At 45.5% G+C, this 25606-nt stretch overlaps 3 protein-coding genes and 1 long non-coding RNA gene across 4 annotated transcripts; 1 reads left to right on the top strand and 3 right to left on the bottom strand.

The window, feature by feature from the left end:
* Nucleotides 1-370: 370 nt before the first annotated feature.
* nhp2 (NHP2 ribonucleoprotein homolog (yeast)) lies at nucleotides 371-8377 on the bottom strand. The gene is made up of 4 exons (XM_015961949.3): nucleotides 8102-8377; nucleotides 7962-8031; nucleotides 7622-7727; nucleotides 371-662 (listed from the first exon to the last, which is right to left on the bottom strand). The coding sequence occupies exons 1-4, from the start codon at nucleotides 8262-8264 to the stop codon at nucleotides 537-539; spliced, it is 465 nt and encodes a 154-aa protein (XP_015817435.3). The 5' UTR covers nucleotides 8265-8377; the 3' UTR covers nucleotides 371-536.
* On the top strand, nucleotides 7633-10805 carry LOC139072155 (uncharacterized). Its single transcript, XR_011521752.1, has 2 exons — nucleotides 7633-7761; nucleotides 10188-10805. It is a non-coding gene; the product is annotated as an uncharacterized lncRNA (long non-coding RNA).
* A 1087-nt stretch (nucleotides 10806-11892) lies between these two features.
* On the bottom strand, nucleotides 11893-18805 carry LOC107387154 (cornifelin). Its single transcript, XM_015961950.3, has 3 exons — nucleotides 18578-18805; nucleotides 16380-16534; nucleotides 11893-12015 (listed from the first exon to the last, which is right to left on the bottom strand). Exons 1-3 carry the CDS (start codon nucleotides 18678-18680, stop codon nucleotides 11893-11895), a joined length of 381 nt encoding a protein of 126 aa, XP_015817436.1. The 5' UTR covers nucleotides 18681-18805.
* A 133-nt stretch (nucleotides 18806-18938) lies between these two features.
* LOC107387155 (hepatitis A virus cellular receptor 1 homolog) lies at nucleotides 18939-23915 on the bottom strand. Its single transcript, XM_070555429.1, has 8 exons — nucleotides 23810-23915; nucleotides 21537-21878; nucleotides 21248-21322; nucleotides 21076-21150; nucleotides 20907-20965; nucleotides 20700-20787; nucleotides 20486-20510; nucleotides 18939-19916 (listed from the first exon to the last, which is right to left on the bottom strand). The coding sequence occupies exons 1-8, from the start codon at nucleotides 23841-23843 to the stop codon at nucleotides 19790-19792; spliced, it is 825 nt and encodes a 274-aa protein (XP_070411530.1). The 5' UTR covers nucleotides 23844-23915; the 3' UTR covers nucleotides 18939-19789.
* Between the last annotated feature and the right edge of the window lie 1691 nt (nucleotides 23916-25606).

Raw genomic sequence — 25606 nt, 5'->3', positions numbered from 1 at the left:
TGCAGGCCCAGAGCTGCTCTACACTAATGCGTCCTCCTCAGAAATCTGTTTATCATCAGAAAGCCAATCTGCTGCCACCTGGTGGTTACACCATCAAACTGCAGCTCATGAGTTAACCCAGCTGGTCTCAGACCAGCCTCAACAGAACCAGTGTGGCTCACCAGACAAGCCTGTAAATTAGAGTAATAACAAAACAATAAAGCTTCGGTCAGAAAAGGTCAAACCAGATCTGGAACCACTTCCTGTTTTGAGGTAAATTTTAAAAACTACAGTTGGTTGAAACTGACGTTTAAGTTGGAAACCTAAAGACTAAACAAGCACTTTCAGATAAACTTACTTTTATTACAACTTCAAACAAACTTCAGTCGGATTATGTTCAAAGGTTTAATAGAATTAAAAAAGTCAGAATTTAAACAGGAAAACAGGCAGAAACAAACGATCAAACTCAAATCTATCAGATCAATAAACAGTCCCAAGCGTCCTGCTGGCTCTGAGGTGACAGAGGCGTTCAGAGCTGCTCTCTGATTGGCTGCAGCTCAGAGCGGTTTGGGCAGGGAAGAAACTTCCTCCAAACACTCGTCGTAGGCATCCTGGTAGTCCTCGTGACGCTTGATCAGAATCACGCAGGTTGGCCGCTTCGAGCCAGCGGACGAGCCCAGATCCTGGAGGAGTTTCAAAATAAGGTTCAGAAACAACAATCGCAGATTTAAACACTTCCTGTATTCTAACCAATCAAAATCAGATGAGCTCAAATCCAGATCAGAATCGGCCGATCTTCACCACAACCGGTTTAATCTGTGATCCCAAAATCAAATGGTAACTGGTCTGTGTTTGTAAAACGCCTTCTTAGGGGTTTACAACCCCCCCCCCCTCCCCAAGGCATTTTACAACACAGTCATTCACCCATTCACACGCTAGTGGTGATGAGCTACGACGTAGCCACAGCTGCCCAGGGGCGGGGCCTGCTGAGCACAGGCGCCACCGGCCCCTCCCACCACGACCAGCAGGCAAGGTGGGTTAAGTGTCTTGCCCAAGGACACAACAGCAGCACTCTCTGGCTGGAGCCGGAATCGAACCTGCAACCTTCTGAGCTACTGCGGCCCCCCTAATTATTATAATTATATATCAGCTTTAGTCTGGGATGGACCCACATCATATATTAACACGCTGTCCTCTTTATGTTAAATAGCCTGAACTAGCTTACAGCTGCGACCATAACACACGTACTTTACACGTTCAATAGGCGGCCCAAGGGCCAGAACCGGCCCATCAAGCATTTGGGACCGGCCCATTGTCTTCATAATTCTTGATAAATGGTTTTTCAAGTAGCAGTGTCGCGGTTATTAGCAGCCGACGGCTAAACCTCAATCGCGGCAGTTTACAACATTTTGTGACATTTTACGGCACGTTTTGGAGCGTTAAGGTTGGTTTATGCTTGACGCGTCCGCGAGGTCCGCACGGCTCCGCGCGGAAAAGTAGCGTCATTTTGCATCATTTTAACAACCACGCCCCTCCACCGCGTCTCCGCACGGCCCAAGATTTCCGCAACGCGCACCTCGGAAAATTTCTAACCACGCGGACGGTCGGACGCGGAAAAACATGGCGGACCGGCACGGCAGAGGTTCGTAAATACAGACATTTGTATGATTCAGCTCTCAGAGATCACCGTGATCAACATGTTGTTAATAATTCTTGGAGAGAAATAGCTCGCACCGTCGGAAAAGACGAGGACGCTGTTAAAAATGCTGAAATACCATGTTGTAAACAGTGATTTCTACTTCTACTATGGTGTAGTGTTGGATGCATGCTGTAGAGCTCCATGCTGCCCCCTACAGTTTGGGAGAATATTGGCTCACCGCAGAGACGAGCCGCACAAACCATAAACGCTGCGAGTTGTGAAGCGCGTTCCAGCCGCGAGCCGCATCACCGCGTGGAAAGTGAATGCGTCAAGCATAAACCAAGCTTTAGGGACCCGTCCAACAGGCCGGTGACGCTGTTAAGCTCGTCAGTGCCCGTGAACGGCAGGTTTAAAAACAAGTCGCGCAGCTCCTGATGGAAAGTATATGACGACTTATAGCAGCAGTTTCTTGGAAAAAACACGTCACATTCAAAAGAGAAGAGACGTAAAATTGACACCGAAAATAGAAGATTTAACGACGAGTGGACTGATCAAAATGCTGAAGGGAAACCCATGTGCCTCGTCTGCCTCGTCATTTGCTCGGTAAAGAAAGAATACAACGTGCGGAGGCACTTCAAGACGAGTCACGCTAACTTTGACAATGAATATCCACCAGGCTCAGAGGCTCGACAGATAAAAGTAAAGACACCGAGCCAAAGCTATCAGCGAAGTTGTGTGCATTTCACCCGAACCTGCACGTTGCAGCAGAAAGCCACAACAGCACCTCTGCAAATCGCATGGATATTGACTAAAAATAAAAGAGCATTTACAGATGCTGAAACAGTGCAAGAATGCACACAAGCTGCTGTTGAGGAAGTGGAGACGGATGAAAACGTGAAAGAGCAAGTTATAACTTCGATTAGATCAGTTCCACTGTCCGATACAACCACTGCGAGAAGAGTGGATGCTTTAGGGATATGAGGAAGGCTGACTTCATATCCCTCGCTGTGGATGAATCAACGGGCAGCTCGGATGTTGCTCAACTTTGTATGCTTGTGCGTTTTTATGATGGTCACCGTTTCAAAGAGGACATATTGGGATTAATACCACTTGAAGGGCATACAACCGGAGAAAGTCTTCCAGAAGATTGTGGATGTTTTTCGAGAGAACGGACAGGACTTGGAGTGTATCAAGCTGCTTGTTACAGATGGCGCGCCTTCGATGGCGGGGAAGATCAAAGGATTGTCCTTTGCGCACAATTAAGTGGCGAGTTGAAAAACATAACGGATTCTGTCATGGCTACAAGTAACTTTATCAGATCAACATCTGGTCTCCAACACGGACTGTTTCGCAAACTTCTTGTTAATGTCAGCTGAGCATGCTGACCTACTTTTGCATATCAGTGTGAGGTGGTGAAGCCAGGGAAATGCACTCATGAGAGTCTGAACTGAGGAAAGAAATCATTACTTTTCTTCGTGAATGCAAGCAGAGGAAGGCTGAAACATTTCTGACCAACATGCTGGATGATAAATTTGTGTCTGAGATGTGTTTTTATGTGATATTTTTCATCATTTGAGTGTACTTAACCTGGGACTTCAAGGGAGAGATGAAACAGTTGCTGATGTGGTTGAAAGACTGACTGCTTTTCAAAATAAACTAGACATGTTTTCATCCGATCTCAGTAGCAGACTGCTGCATTTTCCAACCCTCAGTGGCTTCATGAAGTCATCACAATGTGGTAAAGTCACAAAGGTCGTGTCAGACTTTCTGGACCGTTTGAAACACAACTTTGCTCAGAGATTCTGACTTTGACATTCCCAAAGAGTTGCTGCATGTCGCGAGGAACCCATTCACCAGCACGCCCAATACTTCCCCCAAAACAGCGGCGTTCCTGGAGTTACATGGCACTGATGAAGGTCCCCTGCGACTTGAAATGACTGAAATACTAGGGCTGGGGGTAAACGATTATTTTTAAAACGATTATTCTGGCGATTATTTTATCGAATAGTCGACTATTCTAATGACTATTTAGACAATTAATCTAATGATTATTTTTCTATTGCACAATTAACAAAAACCAGAAAATCTCAAATAAATTCCTCAAAAAAATTGATAAATTCTTACTGTAAGAGAATAAACACTACAGGCCTTCCATTTTGTATAACACTGCTTTTATTGTGTTGGTTGGTTATGTTCTGGTGACGTGTAGATCTTGGGAGTGCAGGCTGCTGCCTGAGAGGTGGTAGAAGATGGAGTGTCTCCATGCTGCTTTGTTTTGGTCACTTTTGTGCGGGAGGCGAGTGGTCTTACGACTCTTCCTGGGGAGTTTAGCTCGTGTGCAAAAAGGAAGGGACAATAACGGGATTTAAAAGTTAAAATGATGATCAGGTTTATTTACAACTGCAAAAAAACCATAAATCTTTCCATCCACAGGTTGGGAATAATAAAACTAATTCTGCCTGTGGGGAATTAAAACAAAGTACAAATAAGTAGGGATCCAAACTCTAAACTGGGCGGTTAAACCAAACTCAGGTGATATTTTACACTAAACCGAAAACCCTACACAACACTCTAAATGTAATAAAAGGGAGATCTACACCTCAAAAAAGATTAACTCTAAACCAAAACGTAACAGCTTATCCCAACGCAAGAAGCTGTTAGCGAAGATGCTAACAGTAGCTTTACCAACGTTAAGTTCAAGTTACCAAGTTTAAATAAACCAAAAACACCCAGCAGCAAACAGACCAGCACGGAGGAGAGACTGCTACCACCAAAACAGCTCTCCTCATGTCTGAAAGAAGCTCCTTAATGAAGGGAGAAGCACTCCCGGTGATGTTCTACATCTGCGATAGACACGAAGCAGCGCGTCTGACCCCGGAAGTTGTTGTCCGTTGCCGGGAGACGAGGGCGGGCAAAACAGGAAAGGAACCTAGTAGTGGACGGACATTGTTCCGGGTCTTCGGTATTTGGCGGAGATGTTAGTGAAGGCGGAGAAGAGGGCGAACTAGAGGAAAAACAGGCAGATTCCTCCTCTATTTACAAACTCCTGGGGATGCAACAAGTGGGCGCGGTGCGTCGACTACCGGATCTGACGTCGACAAATTTTTAGAATCGAGCCGTCGACGTCGTCGAGGCTTCGCTACAGCCCTATGAAATACAGGCATCAGGGGAATTCAAAGATGTCCTTCAGGAAAAAGGCTGCGCCAAGCTTTGTCCCAGAGATGTTCCCAAACATGGAAAAACTGGCCATATGTGTCTTAACAATGTTTGGGTCAACACGCGAATCAGCCTTCTCTCACATGAACGCCATAAAAACAGAGAATCGAATGTCCTTGACAAAGGAGCATCTGCATCATTGTTTGCGGATCGCCGTCACCCCACACGAGCCTAACTTTTCTCATCTTGCCCAGTCAAGTGTCATTTTTCTCATTAGAGATCGATCAGTCTCCGGCAGTATGAGGACCAAACACACTATTGTTTCCTTTGATGTGCTTTAAAAGCCAGCAGTTTAATTTTGTTATTTTATTCAAAATGTAGATTGTTCTTATTTGCACAATTGCTCTTACCGTTTTAGTTTATGACTGTGATATTTCCACAAAAAATATGTTAGGTACTGCTACTGGGATTTCAGTCAAACTAAACCGTAGGGCTGTAGCGAAGCCTCGACGACGTCGACGGCTCGATTCTAAAAATTTGTCGACGTCAGATCCGGTAGTCGACGCACCGCGCCCACTTGTTGCATCCCCAGGAGTTTGTAAATAGAGGAGGAATCTGTCTGTTTTTCCTCTAGTTCGCCCTCTTCTCCGCCTTCACTAACATCTCCGCCAAATACCGAAGACCCGGAACAACGTCCGTCCACTACTAGATTCCTTTCCTGTTTTGCCCCTTCGTCTCCCGGCAACGGACAACAACTTCCGGGGTCAGACGCGCTGCTTCGTGTCTATCGCAGATGTAGAACATCACCGGGAGCGTTTCTCCCTTCATTAAGGAGCTTCTTTCAGACATGAGGAGAGCTGTTTTGGTGGTAACGGTCTCTCCTCCATGCTGGTCTGTTTGCTGCTGGGTGTTTTTGGTTTATTTAAACTTGGTAACTTGAACTTAACGTTGGTAAAGCTACTGTTAGCATCTTCGCTAACAGCTTCTTGCGTTGGGATAAGCTGTTACGTTTTGGTTTAGAGTTCATCTTTTTTTGTGGTGCAGATCTCCCTTTTATTACATTTAGAGTGTTGTGGGTTTTCGGTTTAGTGTAAAATATCACCTGAGTTTGGTTTAACCCGTAAGACCACTCGCCTCACGCACATAAGTGACCAAAACAAAGCAGCATGGAGACACTCCATCTTCTACCACCTCTCAGGCAGCAGCCTGCACTCCCAAGTTCTACACGTCACCAGAACATAACCAACCAACACAATAAAAGCATGGAAGGCCTGTAGTGTTTATTCTCTTACAGTAAGAATTTATCAATTTTTTTGAGGAATTTATTTGAGATTTTCTGGTTTTTGTTAATTGTGCAATAGAAAAATAATCATTAGATTAATTTTCTAAATAGTCATTAGAATAGTCGACTATTCGATAAAATAATCATCAGAATAATCGTTTTAAAAATAATCGTTTACCCCCAGCCCTACTAAACCGGTTGTTTTCTACGCTTTACTAAGCACAGAGCAAGTGCTGTCACTATGAGTTGTTGACTCAGACTTTTCTTTCATTTATATGCTTTAAAAGCCAGTAGTTTAATTTTGTGATTTAATTGAAAGTTTTGTTTGTTCTTATTTGCATAAAAGACATTGTAATTATCGTTACTGTGTTCTTTATGTGACCGTGATTTCAGTCAAACTACAGCTGGTTATGTTTTCTTGGCTTTATTTTAAGCGAAAACAAGTACTGTAACTGAGTTTGTGACTCGGAGTTCTGTTAAAACCAGAGTTGGCTATGTTTTGCAGTTTCTATTATTTTCACTAAAAACCAGCAGTTAATCCTAATGTCATTTGACTTGTTTCAATAAAACTGTTGAAAATGCAGCGGCACTTTGTTTTAATAGGTAAATATGAGATACGGGGAAATGTACGGCCCGCTGGCAAAAGCCTCATGATAATTTGGCCCAACAAAAAATCTAACCGAGTAGCCCTGCGTTAAAAGCTGTACTCTGGCCCCATGCATGCGCGGGTTTCCTCCGGGTACTCCGGTTTCCCCCACAGATCACAACACGCCCTATAGGTTATAAATTGTAAGTCGCTTTGGATAAAAGCGTCTGCCAAATAAATAAACATAAACATACTTGTGACAAACGGGCAACTTTAAGGTCACGTGACCACCACTACTGCTCAGCAAAAACTACGTCCTCGAGACTGTAAACACCCAGACCCTGGAGCAGAACATGATAACAACATATAAATGATGAAAACTCAGCAACAGAGCTGAGGCGGACTTTCGGCATTGCCATGGAAACCTGTAAACACTCCAGCTATCCAGCTTTGATCAAACAGCTGGTGGCATGTTTTAGTTCTGATGTCTTTGTAGTCCTCGTAAATCTTCCTCTATCCAGATGAAGGACGAGGCTCTGTACCTTCTTCCATTCTCATTTATCTAGTATCGATTAACAGGGTCTGCCTGTGGGCCTTGCTTTAAATAGAGATGATTCCACTCGAGCATCGTTGGTGGTACGGAAGCATGGATTCATTATAGCGCTGACGTTCTGAGCTCACTACGTGGAACCCCCTCCCCCCGGTGTAGATGGACCAGATATGCACACGGCCCTGATTTAGATCAAAACCGTTGGATCATATATACACATATATCATATATAATAATAGTACTAGTAATAGTAGTAATAATAATAGTAATAATAACGTTTAACACAATCAGAATCTAAAAACCACGACACCAGCCCTTTACCTCATAGAATGTGTGTTTTACTTGAAGTCAAGGGTTAAAACTGACGTGTGAGAAATCTGAAATCCTGACAACACCTGCTGACCTTTGACCCCAGCTCCACTCACTCACCGTTTTAGAGGGCACGTAGGCGTACGGCAGGCTCCTGTCCTCACACATGATGGGCAGGTGACAGTACACGTCGATGGGCAGCGTGTCGCCCGCCAGGACCACGATGCTGCAGAGACCAGACCGGGTTCAGGTGAGCACAGGTGAGGTTCTAACGCGCGGATGACTACGGTGTCCTGAATGGTTCAATGCGCTAAAACTGAATAATGTTCACATTTAAATACATAAAAAAAAAATTAGTGCGGAACTTCTTCTGAGGGACAGAAAACAGTGACGGACCGGACCACTACAGTAATGGGGACTGAGGTTCTGGACGGACCCGGGCACCGTGAAGCTAACTCACCCTTTCTCTCCTTTCTTGATGAACTTCTGAACTTCTTTCACGCCCCTCCGGATGTTCTTCACCTTAGCAGCTGAAATCAAAACACCGGGTAAAGAAGCGGGACACAAGCACCGGTCTAACGGGTCTCGGTGGTCTTTTACCCTTTTTCACGCACTTGTAGAGCTTCTTGCTGAGCTTCCTGGAGGCCAGCGGCTGAGAGATCGGGTTCAGGTGGGAGACCAGCTCCTGGTAGGTCCTCTCGGAACCACCGGCCGATGCGACCGAATCATTTGGATCCGCGTTTTCCTTCTTCGTCTTCGTCATCTCTGATAATCAATAACCGATTGTTGCTTTCTGCTTTCACCCAGCACGCACGTGTTTTAACTCTTGTCCCGGACTAACAGGACCATTGGACCACAGCGCCCCCGGCGGCCAGGAGCGGAAATGTCGGCAAAGTCTACAGAGGGCCTGTAGACGCGCGCGCGCGTGTGTGTGCGTGTGCGTGTGTGTGTGTGTGTGTGTGTGTGTGTAGAAGAAGAAAGTATCATTTCTATAGCGCCTCTCAGGATGAAAATCACGAGGCGCTTCACAAAAAAAAGTGTAAAACATAAAAAAATAATTTAGAAAATGGTTAAAATATGTTTAAAATGAGCAAAAAATAGACAATTGTGATTAAAAAAATGTAAAGAAAGAGAGAGAGAGTGAATAGATAGGGAAAGATCCTGAGGAAGGTGGAATAGGTGGGGAGAGCAGAATAAAGAGAGTGGTGAAGAAGGTCACACAAAAGCCAGCCTGAACAAGGGCAACACCTCTGAAGATAAGAGTCAAGAGGTGCTTCACAAGAACAAAACTAAAACATGATTAAAAACACATAATAAATTGTGAAAATGGAAAATTTAACATAAAAATGAGAGGGAAGAAAGAAAACGAGTAAGAAGAGGTAGCAGCACCTGAACAGGTGAGCGTTCAGCTGCATTTTAAAGGAGACCACTGGATGTAAAACAGCTGGTGGTCTGTTTTAGTTCTGACATCTTTGTAGTCCTCAGAGACACAAATGTATGATTATTGCTCCGTCTGGGAGAAGAACGATGCTCTGTCCTCTTCTTCCATACTCATTTATCTGCAGTGATGTGACATTCACGAGCAAATCAAATCTTTTGGTTTTCAAAGTGAACAATGAGAGCCGAGTCTCTGTAGAGAGCCGTTCATCTTGTCTTCCAGTACCAAGCCTCCCCGGAGGTCGGCAAAGCGCACCCGCTCAACCCCCACCCAGCCCGTGACGGACGTGGACAGAACGCTACCCATCCCAACCACCGTGCGCCCTCACATAAAAACCTTTTCTTTGATCTCACTTCTGATTTAGTGGAATGTGTGTGAGAAAAATGTTACGAAGCATTTTAAAGATGCAACAAATTCCACACAGCAATAATTATTATCTGTAAAATGTTGCTAGTTAACTCATTAAAGAGCAAGTCACCCCCTACCAGAGGCTTACTCCACTCCCACTTCCTGTTTGAAAAGTGCAACAAATGCTGTTGCCTGGCAGAGTGAGAGGGTGGAGCCACTAACAAACACACAAACACACAGGCTCACAACAGCATTGTGACATCATATAGTACCAGCTTATGTCATAGTGTACCTCAGTGTGTCCCAACCCTGGTCCTCAGGGACAACTGTCCTGGATGTTGTCCATGTCTCTGCTTCAGCACACCTGATTTACATCGGCTCTTCAGAAGGACATCAAGTGCTGCAGATGCCCGTTAATCACTGCTTCATTTAAAGGCCCCTTGTGTGAAATTCACAGAAATCATAGTAAAAAGATCCGACTCTTTAGCACCACGCAGTTTAGAGTCGGTATTGCAGCTATTGGAGCCCCCGAGGATCAAAAAGGTTTTTTTAATCATTATTTAAAACTTTATTAACAAATATAACAAATACAATACAAAATCGTGTTGCTGTAAACGGCAGCATGTCATCATCTAATTCCAGCTTTCAAGTCAGCGAACAGGTTAGTTGTTTTCATCTAACTTATTTTATTAATTTAATCTAAATAGGTTTTGAATAAGAAAAACTTTTTTATGTCAGTTATGTTTGCTAATAGCAAACGGCAGCTAGTTAGTGATGACTTCAGACTACAAAAAATGACAATATTTTGTTCATTTTATTTGAGAAATGTTATATTTCTATTTGCCATTTTGGAAATATACAAGGTAGTGTAGTCTGTAATTGTTTTCTCTCCGTAAACAGAGTCAGACATCATCCGATGGTTCATCAGTGGAGACAGACAGAGGACGAGGGAGAGGAAGAGGGCGAGGACAGACGTGTGCCAGCGCACAGAGAGGCAGAGGTGTTAGACATGCGACAGAAGCAGGGCAAGCATCCCAAGATGAAGGAGCCGAATTTGCTCAAACCAGCCGCAACGTCCCACGCACAAGAGGAAGAGGCAGAGCTGCAATAAAGTCTAGAAGATCGGCGCTTTCAAGCGCTTTCAAACTATCCCGTTTCTCAAGTTTGCTTGTAGAATATGTGTGATCCTCCATCGCTAGAAGTACGGTGTGGCTAGTTTCTTCTTCTTCTTAGTTACTTTGTCAGACTGCAAGCTTACAAGGCGCACTTCTGCCCCCTGCTGTTTCTTTGAGGTTACATCATTTAAAAACGCAAACATCAAATGCGAAGCTTAATATGTTGTATGTCCCTAAAAGGTCACTGTATTTTAAGATGGCGCATGCCATATGGAGCACCGGTCTGCTTCTTTTGTCTAAAATATTAAAATATAAAGCTAATAATAATGCTTAGAATAAATGCTTGTTTGAATTATCATTAAAAAAAACAAATTTGAGAATGTGATACAAGAAATTTGATAACTTATAAGATGAAATATCACACATTGGGCCTTTAAGTCAGGTGTGTGGCAGCAGAGACACACTGGTGTGTGAAAGGACAACATGGAGAACATGCAGGACAGTGGTCCCTGAGGACCAAGTTTGGGAAACACTGGACCTCTTAGACAACAGCGATGGCAGATTTAAAGTTAAAGTCCCAAAGTCATCATCACACACTGGTGAAATTCATCTCCACACGTGACCCGTCCCCATGGAGAGGAGCAGTGAGCTGTAGCGGTGGCTGTGCTCGAGAACGGTTTGGTGGTTTAACCCCCCCGATCCAACCCCTCAAAGCTGAGTGTGAAGCAGGGAGGTGCTGGGTCCCATTTTTAAAGCCTTTGGTACGACCCGATCGGAAATCAAACTCCCATCTCCAAGTCCCAGGGCAGACACCCCACCACTAGGCCACTGAGTGGCTTTAACCCTCTGGAGGCAGGTGTTGCAGATTAGCAACGTTAAAACCTACCTTCCCGGTTACTCCACATACTTATATCTTTCATGAGCATTTTTTTAACTCAGAAGTTCCCCTGAAGGACTTAGTGTTCGTCCTTTTATCAAAACTTATTTTGAGCCTGAGAGGGTTAAATGATAGAAATTCAAATGCAGTGCAGAGTTCTTACCTGAAGGGGGCGCAACACTGACAGTTTTAGGTAGAACATTTTAATTTGAACTAAGATGCACTAAAGTCCCAAATTATTGACTACACGTCTACAGCCTGATAAAATATAAAATAAACAAAAGCAGCAATTCTATAAAAAAAACTAAGATCTGAATGAAAAAACAAACCAGTTTTATCTCGGACCTCCGATTTGACTCACAGTCACTAAAATCAGTAATAAAACACAAAAGATGTCAAATCTGATGTCATTAATGACCTTTGATCCTATCTCTGAGGTCACACTTCAGGCTGTGTTCACGTTAAATCACAAAGTTTCTGTCTGAAACTGAAGAAAACACTAAAAAAAAACAAATCAGACAAAACAAAAGAGTAAAAACATCAAAATAAAAACCTATAGCACAAAGAGCCGAGTCACTTCTGGAGCAGTGATATCATGCTGATGACATCATCCTCAGCTGCTGAAGATGTCGCTCAGCACCGTTGGCAGCTGCCTCTCCTTCATCTCTGAGGCCATCTGACACCATACACACGGGAGACAGAAGGTGGAGCTCAGGCAATCCAAACACAGGTCACCCTGAAAGTAAACAAAAAAACAACAACAGAACTCACCCAGAGGGGTTTACTGTGAGACCTGTTCACACGTCCTTCATTCTGGTTCTATAGAACCTAAAAGTCCACAAGAGGTTCTGGTTGAATTTAGACTTTCATATAAAAACTTGTGATTTAATCGTCATTTCATTTAAAACTAAACAAATAGAACAAACCAAGACTTTGTTCACAGGATCAGATCCTGATGTCGAAAGCAGGATTCCTTCAGTTAGAATGCTGTTTGGGTTGGGTCAGCACCACTCTCATCCATAAATACCTCCACTGATAATTAGAGGCTCTGTGGAATCAGATCTGATTTCTACAGAATAATCAGAAATCAGGACCAAAGAATAAAAGCAGCTCCAGTTTCATCCTGATGGGTTTTCCTGCTGCAGTGAATTAAGATCTGATTCTTTTTTCTCATCCTTCTGGTGCTGAGAACTACGAGTTAATGAAAATAGTTCGGATCCAACATGGTTGTTACTTTGGATCAGAACCAGGACTCAGAAGGTTGTTTCATTAAACCCAATACTTAGCATGTGCTCCTCATGCATGTGTGGAGTTAGCACGTTCCCCTTGTGCGTGTGGACTTAGCGTGCTCTCCTTGTGCATGTGTGGAGTTAGCGTGTTCTCCTTGTGCATGTGTGGAGTTAGCGTGTTCTCCTTGTGCATGTGTGGAGTTAGCGTGTTCTCCTTGTGCATGTGTGGAGTTAGCGCGTTCTCCTTGTGCATGTGTGGAGTTAGCACGTTCCCCTTGTGCATGTGTGGAGTTAGCACGTTCCCCTTGTGCGTGTGGAGTTAGCGTGTTCTCCTTGTGCATGTGTGGAGTTAGCATGTTCCCCTTGTGCGTGTGGAGTTAGCGTGTTCTCCACATGCATGTGTGGAGTTAGCGTGTTCTCCACATGCTTGTGTGGAGTTAGCACCTTCTCCTCGTGCCTGTGTGGAATTAGGGTGTTCTCCTCGTACATGTGTGGAGTTAGCATGTTCCCCTTGTGCGTGTGGAGTTAGCGTATTCTCCACATGCATGTGTGGAGTTAGCACATTCTCCTTGTGCATGTGTGGAGTTAGCATGTTCTCCACATGCATGTGTGGAGTTAGCACGTTCCCCTTGTGCATGTGTGGAGTTAGCGTGTTCTCCTCATGCTTGTGTGGAGTTAGCGTGTTCTCCACATGCATGTATGGAGTTAGCACGTTCCCCTTGTACATGTGTGGAGTTAGTGTGTTCTCCTCATGCATGTGTGGAGTTAGAATGTTCTCCACATGCATGTGTGGAGTTAGCATGTTATCCTCGTGCATGTGTGGAGTTAGCGCGTTCTCCACATGCATGTGTGGAGTTAGCATGTTCTTCTCATGCATGTGTGGAGTTAGCACGTTCTTCTCATGCATGTGTGGAGTTGTTGTGTTCTCGTGCATGTGTGGAGTTAGCGCGTTCTCCACATGCATGTGTGGCGTTAGCACGCTCTCCACATGCATGTGTGGAGTTAGCACGTTCTTCTCATGCATATGTGGAGTTGGTGTGTTCTCCTTGTGCATGTGTGGAGTTAGCACGTTCTCCACATGCATGTGTGGCGTTAGCACACTCTCCACATGCATGTGTGGAGTTAGCATGCTCTCCTCATGCATGTGTGGGGTTAGCATGTTCCCTTCATGCATGTGTGGAGTTAGCACGTTATCCTCGTGCATGTGTGGAGTTAGCACATTATCCTCGTCCATGTGTGGAGTTAGCACGTTATCCTCGTGCATGTGTGGAGTTAGCACGTTATCCTCGTGCATGTGTGGAGTTAGCACGTTATCCTCGTGCATGTGTGGAGTTAGCACGTTATCCTCGTGCATGTGTGGAGTTAGCGCGTTCTCCACATGCATGTGTGGAGTTAGCATGTTCTTCTCATGCATGTGTGGAGTTAGCACGTTCTCCTCGTGCATGTGTGGAGTTAGCGCGTTCTCCACATGCATGTGTGGCGTTAGCACGCTCTCCACATGCATGTGTGGAGTTGGTGTGTTCTCCTCGTGCATGTGTGGAGTTAGCACGTTCTCCACATGCATGTGTGGAGTTAGCATGCTCTCCTCATGCATGTGTGGGGTTAGCATGTTCCCTTCATGCATGTGTGGAGTTAGCACGTTCTCCTTGTGCATGTGTGGAGTTAGCACGTTCTCCTTGTGCATGTGTGGAGTTAGCGTGTTCTCCTCGTGCATGTGTGGAGTTAGCACGTTCTCCCTGTGCATGTGTGGAGTTAGCGTGTTCTCCACATGCATATGTGGAGTTAGCACGTTCTCCTTGTGCATGTGTGGATTTATTGTGTTCTCCTCGTGCATGTGTGGAGTTAGCATGTTCTCCACATGCATGTGTGGAATTAGCGTGTTCTCCTTGTGCATGTGTGGAGTTAGCACGTTCTCCTTGTGCATGTGTGGATTTATTGTGTTCTCCTTGTGCATGTGTGGAATTAGCATTTTCTCCACATGCATGTGTGGAGTTAGCACATTCCCCTTGTGCATGTGTGGAGTTAGAGTGTTCTCCTCATGCATGTGTGGAGTTAGCGTGTTCTCCTCATGCATGTGTGGAGTTAGAGTGTTCTCCACATGCATGTGTGGAGTTAGCACGTTCTTCTCATGCATGTGTGGAGTTGTTGTGTTCTCCTCGTACATGTGTGGAGTTAGCACATTGTCCACATGCATGTGTGGAGTTAGCACGTTCTTCTCATGCATGTGTGGAGTTGTTGTGTTCTCCTCGTACATGTGTGGAGTTAGCACATTGTCCACATGCATGTGTGGAGTTAGCACGTTCTTCTCATGCATGTGTGGAGTTGTTGTGTTCTCCTCGTACATGTGTGGAGTTAGCACATTGTCCACATGCATGTGTGGAGTTAGCACGTTCTTCTCATGCATGTGTGGAGTTGTTGTGTTCTCCTCGTACATGTGTGGAGTTAGCACATTGTCCACATGCATGTGGAGTTAGCACATTGTCCACATGCATGTGTGGAGTTGGTGTGTTCTCCTCGTGCATGTGTGGAGTTAGCACGTTCTCCACATGTTTATGTTTATGTATTTAGCAGATGCTTTTGTCCAAAGCGACTTACAAGTGATAATCGGCATTTTGCCCTTGAGGCTAACAACAACAATAACAACAACAACATTGACATCAGTCATGGAGAGGAGGGAACAAGGAGTGGACAGCAGAGAGGGGGGGACGGGTGCAGGCAAGGTGCTAGTTAAGAAGATGCTCTCGGAAGAGCAGGGTCTTCAGGAGTTTCTTGAAAATTGAAAAGGAAGCTCCTGTTCTGGTAGTGCTTGGTAGGTCATTCCACATTTGTGGAACGATGCATGAGAAAAGTCTGGATTGTCCTGAGCGTGGTGTAGGCACTGCTAGCCGACGATCCTGTGATGACCGGAGCGGCCGGGCCGAGTTGTAAGCCTTTGCAAGAGGATTCAGGTAGATGGGAGCCGTACCGTCTCGGACTTTGTATGCTAGTGTTAGCAATTTGAATTTGATGCATGCTGCTAGCGGTAGCCAGTGGAGCTCAATGAACAATGCATGTGGAGTTAGCACGTTCTCCACATGCATGTGTGGAGTCAGCACGTTCTCCACATGCATGTGTGGAGTCAGCACGTTCTCCACATGCATGTGTGGAGTCAGCACGTTCTCCACATGCATGTGTGGAGTTAGCACATTCTCCACATGCATGTGTGGAGTTGGTGTGTTCTCCTCGTGCATGTGTAGATTTAGCACGTTCTCCATATGCATGTGTGGAGTTAGCATGTTCTCCTCGTGCATGTGTGGAGTTAGCATGTTCCCCTCATGCATGTGTGGAGTTAGCATGTTCTCCTCGTGCATGTGTGGAGTTAGCATGTTCTCCTCGTGCATGTGTGGAGTTAGCATGTTCTCCTCGTGCATGTGTGGAGTTAGCTTGTTCTCCTCATTCATGTGTGGAGTTAGCATGTTCTCCTCGTGCATGTGTGGAGTTAGCATGTTCCCCTCATGCATGTGTGGAGTTAGCATGTTCTCGTGCATGTGTGGAGTTAGCTTGTTCTCCTCATTCATGTGTGGAGTTAGCATGTTCTCCTCGTGCATGTGTGGAGTTAGCATGTTCTCCTCGTGCATGTGTGGAGTTAGCATGATCTCCTCGTGCATGTGTGGAGTTAGCAATCTGAGATTGGGATTAAAGTTTTGACTACAAGAATAAACATAAAAACTGTTTGAGTTTAAATTAGGAGATGAGATAATTAGTTGTAAACCCAAACCCAAACTCTGACCTGAGACCTGGACACACAGACTGTCCTCCAAAAGGTCCTGAGTTCTCCAGGAAGAGGTATGTTACCATGGTGACTGCCTTAGATCCAGATTAGTGTCCTTACTTTGATCCTGTATCGATGACGCATGGACACCCTGATGGACATGGTGATAGGATGGATACAACCAAATACGTCCAACAGAGGGAGACAGAGACACTGACCAAACTCCTTAGTGGTCTTACAGGCGAAACAGGGACAGCACCAGCACGCAAAGCAGCCTGGAGACACATGAAGAATATCACGGGAGTCCAAAGTGTGTCCCGGAAATTCTCATCTACACTGAACCAAAATATAAACGCAACACTTTTTTTGCATTTTTCATGAGCTGAACTCCAATATCTGAAACTTTGTCTACAAACACAAAACAGCGATGACTCTCACGTTGTTCTGAAATGTATCTACATGTGTTTTAGTGAGCACTTTTCCTTTACCAAGATAATCCATCCCACCTCACAGGTGTGGCACATCAATGGCCTGATGACAGCATGAATAATGTACAGGTGTGCCTTAGACCAGTGTTTCCCAACCATGGTCCTCAGGGACCACTGTCCTGCATGTTTTCCATGTTGCCCTTTCAAACACCAGTGTGTCTCTGCTGCCGCACACCTGACTTAAATGAATAAGTGAATAACTGGTATCTGCAACACTTGATGTCCTCCTGAGGAGTTGATGTAAATCAGGTGTGAAGCAGAGACATGGAAACTTGTAGGACAGTGATCCCTGAGGACCAGGGGTGGGAAACACTGCCTTAGACTGCCCACAATAAAAGCACACCCTGACATGTGCAGTTTGATCAAACAGCACAATGCCACAGATGTCACAACCTTTGAGGGAGTGTGCAGTTGGCGTGCTGACTGCAGCAATGTCGTCAGAAAGGCGTTTCAGAGAATTTGTCAATACATCCAACCGGCCTCACAACCGCAGACCATGTGTGACCACACCAGCCCAGGACCTTCACATCCAGCATGTTCACCTCCAGGATCGCCTGAGACCAGCCACACAGACAGCTGCAGCAACAATCGGTTTGCATAACCAGAGAATTTCTGCTAAAACTGTCAGAAACCGTCTCAGGGAAGCTGACCTGCATGCTCGTCGTCCTCATCGGAGTCTGGACCTGACTGCAGTCCATCGTCGTAACTGACTTGAGTGGGCAAACCCTCACATTCGATGGCATTTGACATGTTGGAGAGGTGTTCTGTTCACAGACGAGTCCCGGTTTTCACTGTTTAGGGTAGATGACCGACTGGAGTCGTGTGGGTGAGCGGTGTGCTGATGTCAACGTTTTGGAACGAGTGGCCCATGGTGGCGGTGGGTACTGGTATGGGCAGGACTATGTTATGGACAACAAATGCAGGTGTATTTTATTGATGGCCTTTTAAATGCACAGAGGTACCGTGACGAGATCCTGAGGCCCATTGTTGTGCTGTTCATCCACGACCATCACCTCATGTTGCAGCATGATAATGCACGGCCCCATGTTACAAGGATCTGGACATGATTCCTGGAAGCTGAAAACATCCCAGTTTTTGCATGGCCAGCATCCTCACCAGACATGTCACCCATGGAGCATGTTTGGGATGCTCTGGATTGGCGTATACGACAGCGCGTTCCAGTTCCTGCCAATGTTCAGCATCTCCACACAACTCCTGAAGAGGAGTGGACCAATGTTCCACAGGCCACAGTCAACCTGATCATCTCTATGCCACAGAGATGTGTTGAGGCAAATGGTGGCCACACCAGATACTGACTGGTTTTCTGCCCCACCACCCCCATAAAGCTAAACTGTGCACATTCAGGGTGTCCTTTTATTGTGGGCAGTCTAAGACACACCTGTACATTATTCATGCTGTCATCAGCCCCTTGATATACCACACCTGTGAGGTGGGATGGATTATCTTAGTAAAGGAGAAGTGCTCACTAACAAACATGTAGACACATTTTCAGATGTTTGAGTTCAGATCATGAAAAATGCAAAAACAAAATTGTTGCGTTTATATTTTTGTTCAGTGTAGATGTCCAGATTTTAAACTAACCAGGTTAGTTACCTGTTAACTTTTACTAACAAGCAGATTCATGACTAAACCCAGCATCACTAAGGTCAGCTGGGAAATATAAAAACATCACAAAAATATCATTTTGAGGCTTTTGGAGTCAAATCTGGAAACATCTGAGTGGAACTCAGAACTCTGAGGGTTTCCAGACTGGAAGCTTCTGGTAACGTTCTGATCTACAACCTCAGGGAAGGAACCTGGGAGACTTACATTGTTTCATGTCGTGGCAGCAGTCACAGATCCCGTACGCCCACTCGGTTTCACCTGAGCAGGAGCCCATCGGCTCAGGTTGGGTCGACACCGTCCAGTTCATCCTCCACCGGACCTCAGGTCAGCAGCTCTGAACTGTTCATTCAGACGAGAGGCTGAGCTCACCTGTAGAAGGCTGATCTGAGCTCCGATTGGAGGAAGGAACCGGACTAACCCGTTCACCTGGATGACTCATCTTATTCTGATGTCATCACATTCCTCACAAACACACCTTCATGATCAGAAACCATCACGCCATCCCATCGTGAAGAAGCAGTTCCAGTTTTATGTATATGTTTATTTATTTAGCAACTTACAACTTATAACCTATAGGGCACGTTGTGATCTGTGGGGGACACCGGAGTACCCGGAGGAAACCCACGCATGCATGGGGAGAACACGCAACTCCACGCAGAAAGGCCGCAGTCGAGTTTCGAACCTGCAACCTTCGTGCTGCGGGGCAACAGAGCTAACAACTGCGCCACCATTGACCCGAGTCCGGCTTTCTGCTCTTCTTCTTCCATTTTATGTAGATTGGATTCATGCAGTTTATTTGGCTGGAACATTTGCCCTTTGACCCTTTACTCGTGATGCCACGCTACTCATGGGAACTAGAGGCCGACCGTGATGGGCTTTTTGAGGCTGATGTAGATTTTTAAAGCCGAATCTAGCTAACAGATGCTTATTTTAGCTTCTTCATTCAGAATCAACATGCGTTATGATTGGATAAAAGAGTTTGTTAACGTCCTGTTCTGGGAAATAAACAACCAGTAAAAAATCTTCCTAAATTTAGTTTTATTTTTCCAAAACACTTTCCATAACATCCACTTCAATCCTGTCCAACCTATAAAATACGGCAAAGAACAAAACAATCCGTCTTTGTCTGCGTTTCGAGTCTGGAGCAGACCAACAACGACCGACCAGAACCTGGGTGCTGCTCACTCTGGACCTTCAGAGACCTGCTGCAGGTCACAGGTTCCTCCAGCAGAGGGAGACGAGAGCCAGCAGCTGCAGAGGAAGTGAGGTTTGTGGAGTTGATGTTTCTGATGGTCAGGAGTGCTCTGATTGGTCGATTCTCTGGGTGAGGCTGAGGTTAGTTCTGAGATCTTCCACAGCATCACGGTTCCGTCAGCACCTCCTTAAAGCTGCAGGTGGTGTGGAGTGGGCAGAGCTTCAAGGCTCAGGGGCAGGACTCGTAGTCACCTGGGTCAGCACCTCATAGACGTTCTCCACAACCGAGCTTCGATGGTGCAGCTGCCGGTTAGAGACGGTGGAACTCACCTGGACCTGCTGCTGAGGCCTGAGTCAGAACCAGAACCACAGAAACATTCATTCTACCTTATTAAGAGAAAACCGGAGCACTGTGACTGGTCTGAAGCAGCTGAGATGATCTGTGGAGCTGTGTGTGTGTCTACTGGACCAGCAGGTGGGTCACCAGCAGGATGTGAGTCAGTCAGAAACCATCAAAGGGCGCAGAGCTGCTGCAGCGTGTTGTGATGCGGTGGTAAGCCCGTGACTTCCTGGGTGGCCGTCTGTTCTTTCTGGTGTCAGCAGAACATTTCTACCATGACCTTTCTAAAAGGCTGAGTCAGCAGAACGTCGGGTCCTGGTAGACTCGGTGGTTTTTCTCACCTCCCTTCTAAGCAACTATTTCTAGTAAGAATGACTCGGCTACAGATGTTAAAGGTGGAAGAACCCAAAGGACTGGAGGTTCGCTCAGACTGCAGATGCACTAATTACACTGTCACCATGGTAACGAATACATTAAGTTTGATGCTGAGTCATCATTTACCAGCCGAAAGGATGTCATTTGGATTCTTCCTCCTTCTGTGGCGGAATAATCAGAGGAATGAGAACGGAAACACTCACGTTCTGAGCGGCGTCCGGCGTCTGGCTGCAGACAGAAACATCAGAACATGTAACACCGCCGCTCCGCCATGCTGAGTCAGTTCTGACCCAGGTCCTGACCTTTAATCTCTGGTTAATCATGTTCCAGAAAGCAGGTTCTCTTTTACGAACCCCAGTTTAACTTCCCCTACATCGGTTGTACAAACGTCTGAAAACCCAAACCTGAGCCACTTACTGATGATGAAGGGTCCTGCTGCAGCGAGCAGAACCACCAACAGGAACAGAACACACTCCAGAACCACCGTCGTCCTGCTGAGTGAATGCTACACACACACGCACACACACACACACACACACACACGTCTCATTGTGACACCAGAGAAGTTTGTCAGACATCAAACGGACTGCAGGAACCGGCCTCACGGGATCTGGGTCCTCTCACCTCCACGGTCTGGTTCCTGTGTGAGGAATGGGTCAGGTAGTGCATGGAGGTCATGGGACCTGCAGAACAAGGAAGTGAAAGTGAACGTATTCAGAACATCTGCTTCAGCAGGATGATGTCAGAAGTGGAGCTGACGTCCATCAGCTGACTCACTCACACAAACACTCACTTATATGAGATCTGGAACTTGGCCACTTCCATCGGATCGTAGCTAACGGAAAAATGATCCAGGACCTTCTCTGAGCTTTAGACATTATTTCATGAGAAAATAATGTAGAGTTTGTCTGCTGGAGCTTCCCGTGAGGTTCCTTCATGCTAACGCTGTGAACGAGTGTGAGTACCTGCTGTCTGATCAGCTGTTATGGGCTCTGGTTCGGATGTTGGGGACGTGGTCGGATCTGGAGACGGGTCTGGAGCTGGAGAACACATGACATCATCATCAGGGAATAAAGCCACCCGATCCTGAAACCATAACTGAGACGTTGATGATGTCACAGCTGGTGTGATGTGTGTGCCAGCTGCAGCGCTAGACAGGAAACAGAAGTGGGCCCGTCCTGGTGTTGGACCAGGACTTTTGCTTCAATAGCAATGAAAGCACAGAACTTCATAACAACCAGAATCCTTTCTCACCTCTTTCAACAGCCAAGTCAAACTGACGTTTTTCATCATTGGCCCACCCCGGTATCTCCACCCTGCACCCGTATCTTCCAGCATCTTTCGTTGTCAGGTTCTGGATGGTCAGAGACACGTCTCCCTGGTCCAGTCGTCCCAGAAGCTGAAAGCTGCTGGAGACTCGTTCAGTAACTTTATGTCCGTCTGTAGAGACGAGCAGATTGTCGCAGCCGCGGAGAGGCACGTCTCCTCGACCCCAGCAGACATGCAGAGCTCCATGTTGTTGTGTGTCGTAGTTACAGGTCAGAGTCACCTTCTGACCCGTCTGACCAACGACGGTCGCGCAGCTGCATCCAGTCGCTGCAGAGGCAGAACAACAGATTTGATCTAATAAGATAAAAACAAAGTTTATTTTGTTTCCATGGTTACGACAGCCAGACAAACAGCATGTGACGTAAAAGAGAGCAACCCAAACCCCCGAGATCCGCTAACAAAGAATCTAGCTAACAGATGTTTATCTGTTTTCTGCCCAGCAACACTTTAATGTGTCGGACCTGAAACTGTCATCTTCAATCAAGAAACTGGGAACACGTACCCAACGGTTTCAGACTGAGTACGTTTCATTTTCAGTACTCGCCGATGCCGAGTACCAACACGATTCCATTAGAAATGGTTGTTTTCATGAGAGGAGCCTTAAAGTCAACACGTTACGCTTTTGTAGAGCTAGCAGCATCGCTCTGAGAAGACTCTCACACAAGACAGCAGCACCAGTTTCAGGGAAGCCACCAAACCAAAAGCCATCTGGGTTGGACCGTGATGCCCAGCCCGAGTCCGGCTTTCTGCTCTTCTTCTTCCATTTTATGTAGATTGGATTCATGCAGTTTATTTGGCTGGAAAATTTGCCCTTTGACCCTTTACTCGTGATGCCACGCTACTCATGGGAACTAGAGGCCGATCGATATGGGTTTTTTGAGGCCGATGTCGATTTTTAAAGCCGATCATATAAAAGTTTTAGCAGCACATTGATACGGTCAAATAACCTGAACTTGAATTTTAATTCTATGAAAAATAACATCACCAAAAAAAGAGAAACCGCAGCTATTTCTGACCATATCTCAGCCTTCTACTCACAACCGAAGAGAAGAAGCTTCTAGGACGAGAAGAAAACATCTTGAAGATAACCAGAGGTGTCCAGCTGTATTTCCTAGTACAGCTCAGGATGATCACGTCCAGGATGATGGAGGACCTACACCTGATGGTCAAACTTAAATGTAGCTGCTGTCAGCAACAACCTAACAGATTTAAAACATGTAAACAGACTAAATAATCTCAACTCGGCCAAATCGGGAAAGAATCCTCTTTTGAAACATCTCTTTTGACATACAGTCAACCTGTTTGCTGACACAGCCAGACGGCTCCTTAAGATGCACGTCCACTTTGGACGCAGACAAGCATTCCAGCTACTGTTGTGACCTGGAGACATCTCAAGACTGGACGGGTCATATCGGAGTTTAATCTACGAAATCCCGGTGCCGTGAGGCCCACCCGACTTCTGACCGTCCGGATCTGCTGGGGGTCTCCGCCACGGTTTGTAGACACAACAGATGGCATCTGATGCTGTTTTATTAATAATCAACTCTCTAGTTTATAGCAGACAACAAATTCTTTTACACCCAGAATTCATAATTTCTTTCAGATACAAAGATTCTGATAAACATCTAGCTTACATCACACCACCTACATATCACACTCCATTACCGCATATCCACTCCATCACATCTCATTATTCATATCTTGTCACGTATAATCATTAGTTTAGAAAAGAATAAAATTCCTTTTTAACTACATACCTGACTCTGTCTGAATTAATACGAAGTGTGTTTATGGTCCCTGAACAAGTAAAAGTAACTATAATCTTCTGATTAAACATTCAAAGATCAGTCAGGTTGATATTTCATATTTACACAGAATCATCACATCTTATTGGTCATAATTAAATTGCAGTTGTCACGCTATAAATTGTGACCGCTAAACAAAGAAACGCACATAGTATCGGACCGATACCGGTATCGGTGCATTCCTTGGAACAAGCTGAAGGCTCTAAAACCTTCAGTAAACAGAAATATCACAGCTGTAGTAGAACTAGGGTCGGCGGCTAAATCTGCTCATGGAGCCATTTTCCTGTGTTTAACTCAAACTTTTAAAAATCATGAAACACAAACAAAGAGAATCTGAGCTTTAGTAAACTCCAATAAACACAAAGGAACAACGTGTAAACGTAGGAGGAGTACCTGAGAGCAGCGAGAGCAGCAGAACGGTCTTCATGTCTGACAGACCGCTGAGAAAACACACACACACACACACACACCACTAAAACCTCTCGCTTGTCTAAGAGGAAGTTATTACTTGTAAGGGAGGAAGGCTTCAGACCCAGAACGAAAGCTCACCGTCATCACTTAATGCTGCATGAAGAATAACATCTGGAAACAGCTGCAGGCTCATTTTACTCATCGGGCAGAGGTGGGGACACCTGGACATGTCTTCAGTCCATCACAGAGACAAACAACCAGTCACTCACACCTCCAGGTAACCTGACACACATGTGCTTACACAACCGTTCGACTGTTTCTACGTTCTCGTCTGATCCAGCCCTAGTTCAGGCCAGATGAACACCAGACTGATCACCAAAGCCATGTTTTAATAGGCCTTCCGGTTAGAGGATCAAACGCGGTCTCCTGGGAGACAGGAGGGGATTCTCACCACATGTTCAAATAAACTTTCAGAACATCAAAGCATTTGTTGAGTTAAATATTCCAAACGATGCTTTTGTTTCATGCTATACAGGCTAAGTAAATACAGCTCTCAGGAGAGCGTCTGAGAGCGCGTTATAAAACGTATTACTGTTATTATTATAATAGAGACTCAAACGTGTGTGAGAATCGCCAGTAAAGGCAGAATCTGCTGATTAAAGTAAACAGATGATTATTGGTGTTTTGTCACCCCCTGGTGGCCAGAGGAAAGCAGCAGCGATCCTGTCAGCTTTTTAATAATAATAATAATAATAATAATAATAATAAAAAACTTTATTAATCCCTCGGGTGAATTCCTTCGGGAAATTCAGTTTCCAAAAAAAGCAGCGCAACACCGACAGAGGTTACAGAACGTCAGAAAATATTATATAATAATAAAAATAGAAATAAATATAAAAATACAATTGAATTGCACCTTCCGGATATCAACGTCCTTAGCACCGTTGACCATTAAACCAATTTAACTGTTTAACAAAGGTACTTGCATTGAGGTATTGCACAGTGAAGTGAAGAGTCACTACAGCTTCGGTGTCCCCCCCTCCGTTGTCCTCCTGGTTCTCCTCCCTCTCCCCTCCAGAGAGGAGTTATACAGTCTGATGGCGTGTGGGACAAAGGAGTTTTTAAGTCTGTTAGTTCTCATCTTGGGGAGAAGCAGCCTTTCACTGAATAGACTCTTCTGTTTGTTTATGGCCGTGTGCAGAGGATGCCCAGCATTGTCCATGATGTCAAGCAGTTTTTTTAATGTCCTTTTCTCTGCCACTGACACCAACGTGTCCAGTTTCATGCCGACCACAGAGCCTGCCTTCCTGATCAGCTTCTCCAGCCTAGATGTGTCCTTCTTCGCTGTGCCACTCCCCCAGCACACCACAGCAAAAAGAAGTACTCCAGCAACCACTGACTCGTAAAACATCCTCAGGAGCTTCCTGCAGATGTTAAAAGACCTCAGCCTCCTGAGGAAGTACAGTCGGCCTTGGGCTTTCTTATACAGGTGGCCTGTATTGCATGACCAGTCCAGTTTATTGTCCATCCACAGCCCAAGGTACTTGTACTTAGTGACTACCTCCACCTCCTCCCCCTCTATCTTAATCGGCACTGGACCCTCTCTTGACCTCCCGAAGTCCACAACCAGTTCCTTAGTCTTTAAGGTGTTGAGTTGCAGGTGATTCGAGTGACTCCATGCGACGAAATCTCTCACCAGACCTCTGTACTCCGCGTCCTGATCATCCCAAATACACCCCATGATGGCTGTATCATCTGCGTACTTCTGAATATGGCATA

This window comes from Nothobranchius furzeri, chromosome 10 (genome assembly GCF_043380555.1).
Source record: "Nothobranchius furzeri strain GRZ-AD chromosome 10, NfurGRZ-RIMD1, whole genome shotgun sequence".
Classification (NCBI taxonomy): domain Eukaryota; kingdom Metazoa; phylum Chordata; class Actinopteri; order Cyprinodontiformes; family Nothobranchiidae; genus Nothobranchius; species Nothobranchius furzeri.
Note: the sequence above shows the minus strand (reverse complement) of the source record. Positions and strands in the feature narration are given on the sequence as shown.

What these genes read in the sequence shown, in the direction of transcription:
- nhp2 (XM_015961949.3), bottom strand. Translation starts at nt 8,264, where the DNA reads ATGACGAAGACGAAGAAGGAAAACGCGGATCCAAATGATTCGGTCGCA. An exon ending in CTACAAGTGCGTGAAAAAGG is followed by an intron (nt 8,032 to 8,101) that starts GTAAAAGACCAC and finishes TTTTGATTTCAG; the next exon opens with CTGCTAAGGTGAAGAACATC. An exon ending in ATCAAGAAAGGAGAGAAAGG is followed by an intron (nt 7,728 to 7,961) that starts GTGAGTTAGCTT and finishes TGGTCTCTGCAG; the next exon opens with CATCGTGGTCCTGGCGGGCG.
- LOC107387154 (XM_015961950.3), bottom strand. Translation starts at nt 18,680, where the DNA reads ATGAACTGGACGGTGTCGACCCAACCTGAGCCGATGGGCTCCTGCTCA. An exon ending in CTGCCACGACATGAAACAAT is followed by an intron (nt 16,535 to 18,577) that starts GTAAGTCTCCCA and finishes ATGTGTCTCCAG; the next exon opens with GCTGCTTTGCGTGCTGGTGC. An exon ending in GTCATCGATACAGGATCAAA is followed by an intron (nt 12,016 to 16,379) that starts GTAAGGACACTA and finishes GTTTACTTTCAG; the next exon opens with GGTGACCTGTGTTTGGATTG.
- LOC107387155 (XM_070555429.1), bottom strand. Translation starts at nt 23,843, where the DNA reads ATGAAGACCGTTCTGCTGCTCTCGCTGCTCTCAG. An exon ending in AACAGCTGATCAGACAGCAG is followed by an intron (nt 21,151 to 21,247) that starts GTACTCACACTC and finishes TAATGTCTAAAG; the next exon opens with CTCAGAGAAGGTCCTGGATC. An exon ending in AAGTTCCAGATCTCATATAA is followed by an intron (nt 20,966 to 21,075) that starts GTGAGTGTTTGT and finishes CTTGTTCTGCAG; the next exon opens with GTCCCATGACCTCCATGCAC.